Source organism: Sus scrofa, chromosome 6, assembly GCF_054392235.1.
Source record: "Sus scrofa isolate SSC_HxYL_T2T_F1_AM1 chromosome 6, Sscrofa_HxYL_maternal_Yorkshire_Landrace_v2.0, whole genome shotgun sequence".
In the NCBI taxonomy this organism is placed as follows: domain Eukaryota; kingdom Metazoa; phylum Chordata; class Mammalia; order Artiodactyla; family Suidae; genus Sus; species Sus scrofa.
The window spans coordinates 69,180,466-69,184,915 of NC_139388.1; the positions used below are offsets into that span (position 1 = coordinate 69,180,466).

The 4,450-nt window shown below is 63.5% G+C and overlaps 1 protein-coding gene across 1 annotated transcript; it reads left to right on the forward strand.

The window, feature by feature from the left end:
- Positions 1-2,741: 2,741 nt before the first annotated feature.
- Positions 2,742-4,170, forward strand: ACTRT2 (actin related protein T2). The gene has a single exon (XM_003127512.5). The coding sequence runs from the start codon at positions 2,946-2,948 to the stop codon at positions 4,077-4,079; it is 1,134 nt and encodes a 377-aa protein (XP_003127560.1). The 5' UTR covers positions 2,742-2,945; the 3' UTR covers positions 4,080-4,170.
- Positions 4,171-4,450: the final 280 nt, after the last annotated feature.

The window sequence follows — 4,450 nt, forward strand, 5'->3', positions numbered from 1 at the left end:
CTGTGTTAACAGCCACGCACCCCTCCCAGTGAATGCTCAACGGCAGGGCGACTCTGTCACGCGAAACCTCACATCCACTGAAGTGGCAAGGACAGCTGTGGCCGCTGACAGGGACGGGGACCCCGCCGAGCTACACGTGGCCCCTCCCAGACGTCCAGACGCAGGTGGCTGAAGGGATGGAGGCGTTTCTGCATCCCTTTGGCCAGAGAGTAGGGACGAGGGCTGGGGAGGGGCTCCTGGGCAGCCAAGCACCACAGCGGTGGAATTTCTGTCTTGCGCTGGGAGGGCGGAGCTTGAAACCAGCACACATAGAGTAGCTCACAAACCCATGGATTTTCTCAGTGGCCACGTGGTGTCACCCCCAGAGTACCCCCACTTAGTTGCAGGTGGGGTCTTCAGAGACTTCCTGCCTCTGTCCAGGGGATGGACAATCCACCAGTCAGACCAGACCCTTAACGCTGGGCCAGAAGTTTTCCCGGCAGCAAACCCAGAGGTGCAGCAAACCCAGAGGCGCAGCCGGGGAGCTGTGTTCTTGGCTGGGGTCCTTTCTCCCAAGTGCACTGAGAGGAACAAAGTGGTGTTCGCTTCCTGGGGCCGCTCTGCCAGGCACGTGGTACCCCATGGCCACACTTTGTGGGCGGTCAGGAGGGGCTGGGGTCCCCGACCCTGGCAAAGGCTGCACTCTCAGCAGCGAGAGTGAAACACTGGGAGGGAAAGAGGTCCTTGGATGGCTTTGATCGGAGCCACGGCCCTGACGGCCACTGGCTTTCACGGCTCTGTCCACTAGGGTCTGAGCTTGTCTGGGACAGGCAGGGGTCACAGAGGGACAGAGAGCTGAAGGTCTGGCGGTTGGTGGAAGGACCTGGACCTAACCTGCAGGCCATTGAGCACACGGGCCTGCAGAGAACAGGGATGAGGCAGCGTGTTCTGGTGGGACATGCAGGGCAGGATAGGGGGGCGCTGGCCGCGGGACATGGGACATTGCTATTGCGTGTGGTCACAGCAGCGGGGGGCAGTGTGGCCTCAACACCCCCACCCCACTGGTCAGTCCAAGCCTCGTGTAGCGTTTGCCCCCTCCCCTTCCCCGTCCCCCCGTGGACGCCCCAACCCCGGCCGGCCCCGGGCCCCTGGGACACCACAGTGCCCCAACCCAGAGTCTGACCGCTCCACCCATGTGGGCCCCTTTGGGCCCAGATCTAGAAACCTGGAGGTCTCGTTCCTCCTGATTCAGCCTGGAGTGTTTGGCAACAATGAGAAAGTTCTAGCAAAGCCCAAGAGCCTGAATGCCTAGGCCTCACGCAGTGCAGGTGGGCCAGAACCCCCGAGGCACCACGTTCCACTTAGCCTTTCATCCAGCAGCCTCCAGGCACGCACACTCCCCTGAATGTGGGACCCACCCTGCGTCTCGGAGGTTCCCACGGCACGCTGTGGTTCTGGGCCGTGCAAACCGGGTTGTGGGCCGTGGCCCAAGGGTCCATGTCACCCCACTTCTGTCTGAAGGTGGCCTTTGGGGAGAATTGCAACAACACCCAGTCCTTACTGATGCCCCCAGGCTCAGCCCGGGGTGGGGGGCGCCACAGAGCTGCCATCACGCGTCTATACCACACGTCTATAGCGCACGCCCATACCGCGCCTCCGCACGACACCACTAGCACACGATCGCTTTTTGCTGGTGGGATTAAAAGGGTCAGCAGCACATGCAGAGGGGGAGGGGAGCTGAAAGGGGGTGAGCCCTCTGGGAGAACGTTCTGGAGGGAGGGAGGAGCTGGCCTGGGGGGGTGATTTTGGACGGGCCGAGAGGGGAAGAATTTCAGGTTAGTGTCTTGTTCTCCGAGACCAGCCCCACCCTCCTTGAGAGGAAAAGTATCCCTGGCTCCCAGGCAGGTCCACCCGCTCCCCTCCCTTCTCTCAGCTGGAAACCAGCCCAGGGGGTGCGTATGGGAGGCTGGAGTGGGCACCTCTGCCTGGCCCCTGGTCAGCTTGGCTCAACCACAGCCCCACCAGCCCCCTGGCCTCGCTCTCGGCCTCAGCCCTGGTGACCAGCAGTGGGCTTGGCCGACTGTGTGACAGCCAGAGACAGAGATGCCTGGGCACCGGTTGGGGCTGCCCACTCACGCCCCTGCCCCGTGAAATCTTGGATCCCCGTCCTCACAAGCCATTGTGTCCCCAACCCCGCAGACCACTGGGTGTTGCTCATGCCAGCACTTCTGGGGCTACACGGAGCAGTGAGGGGCCCTGACCTCAAAGCCAGAGCAGGGACACGTGTGCCCAGAGACAGAGCCAGCAGGCCCAGAAGGCCCCTGCTTATCTACCCCATGAGATGGAGTCCGGGCTCATGGGGTAAAGAGAAATCCCTGAGGGCTTCCTGGAGGAGTCTGCCTTCAAACGTTCTACGTGCCTGCTGTGCTGGAGCAGTGGGCATTGCCCCTCCAACCTGGACCTGTGCCCGGTGAGCAAAGGGAAGCGTGTTTGTCCCCCTCCAAACAGCAGTTCCCTCCAGACAGGGCCAGAGATGCCAGATTCAAAGGCTGGCCCAGGCTGGCCTTTTTCTCCCGCTCTAAGGCTAGTAGGCCTCAGGCTGGCAGGCTCACCAACACTGCCCACAGGAACGGCTTGCCCTCCCCGTGGGGAGGTCCAGAGGCACCGGCGCCCAGCCCCTAAGGGCCTCTGATGCCCTGGGCACAATTGTTGCCTTGGCTGGATTGTTACATAGGGGACGTCCGCCCTGAAAAGGCCCAGACGCCCGGGCTTCCTGAGGGGAGTGGGTCTCTGCGTGAGGATGGAGAGCTCCAGGGGCCCAGCCGTCTGCTAGCCCTGCCCAGGAGGCTCCCGAGAACTGTGGAACCCTGTGCCCTCGAGACTTCCAGAGCAGCCCCGTGTGTCACAGAGCGGCCCGCGAGGCTTCCGTCTTTGCTTGGCTGAGCGCAGATGAGGATGCTGCAGACATGTTTAACCCTCATGTGTTAGATTCTCCAGCCGTGATTTTCGACAATGGTTCCGGGCTCTGCAAGGCGGGGCTGTCTGGAGAGATCGGTCCCCGCCACGTGGTCAGCTCTGTCGTGGGGCACCCCAAGTTCAAGATGCCTTCGACGGGAGCCAATCAGAAGAAGTACTTTGTGGGGGAAGAGGCCCTGCACAGGTACGAGGTCTTGCACCTGCACTACCCCATTGAGCGGGGCCTGATCACGGGCTGGGACGACATGGAGAAGCTCTGGAAGCACCTCTTCGAGTGGGAGCTGGGGGTCAAGGCCAGCGACCGGCCGGTGCTCATGACCGAGCCCTCGCTGAACCCCAGGGAGACCCGCGAGAAGATGGCCGAAGTCATGTTCGAGGGCTTCGCCGTGCCCGCCTTCTACCTGTCGGACCAGGCGGTGCTGGCCCTCTACGCCTCGGCCTGCGTCACGGGCCTGGTGGTGGACAGCGGGGACGGGGTCACCTGCACCGTCCCCATCTTCGAGGGCTACTCCCTGCCCCACGCCGTCACCAAGCTCTACGTGGCGGGGAGGGACATCACGGAGCACCTCACGCGGCTGCTGCTGGCCAGCGGCAGGGCCTTCCCCTGCGTGCTGGACAAGGCGCTGGTGGACGACCTCAAGGAGAAGCTGTGCTACGTGGCCCTGGAACCGGACAAGGAGCTGTCGCGGAGGTCGGAGGACGTGCTGCGGGAGTACAAGCTGCCGGACGGGAACATCGTCCCCATCGGGGACCAGCTCTACCAGGCGCCCGAGGCCCTGTTCTCGCCCGACCAGCTGGGCATCCAAAACCCGGGCCTCTCCAAGATGGCCTCGTGCAGCATCACCAAGTGCGACGCCGACATCCAGAAGACGCTTTTCGGGGAGATCGTGCTGTCCGGGGGGACCACCCTGTTCCAGGGGCTGGACGACCGGCTTCTCAAGGAGCTGGAGCAGCTGGCTCCCAAAGGGACCCCCATCAAGATCACGGCGCCACCCGACCGGTGGTTCTCCACCTGGATCGGCGCCTCCATCGTCACCTCCCTGAGCAGCTTCAGGCAGATGTGGGTCACCTCCGCAGACTTCAAGGAGTTCGGGACGTCCGTGGTCCAGAGAAGGTGCTTCTGAGGGGCCCCGCGCGTGGGGCAGCTGCGGTGGGAAGCGAGCTCGCGGCTCGGCCTCCGCAGGATGTTCAATAAAAGGCAGAAGGGTGCAGCCTTTGGCCGTGTCGGGCTTGGTTCTTTCTCGGTGGCAACGGCATGATTTCTGGCTGGGGCTGGGGGGTGCCTCTCTTTGCAGTGGTCTGCCCCTCCACCCCCCAGGCTCCCCACACCCCCAGCCTCTTTCTCCAGAGAAAGCCCTGGGCTGTGACTTGAGCGTCCAGCTGCAGTCTGTGGCCAGAGCAGGGCCTGCCCAGAGCGTGATCCCACAGCCGGGAATCTGCCCTTAGACGGGCGGGCGGGGCGGGGGCGGGGGACGCAGCCTTGTCCTGGGAGTCG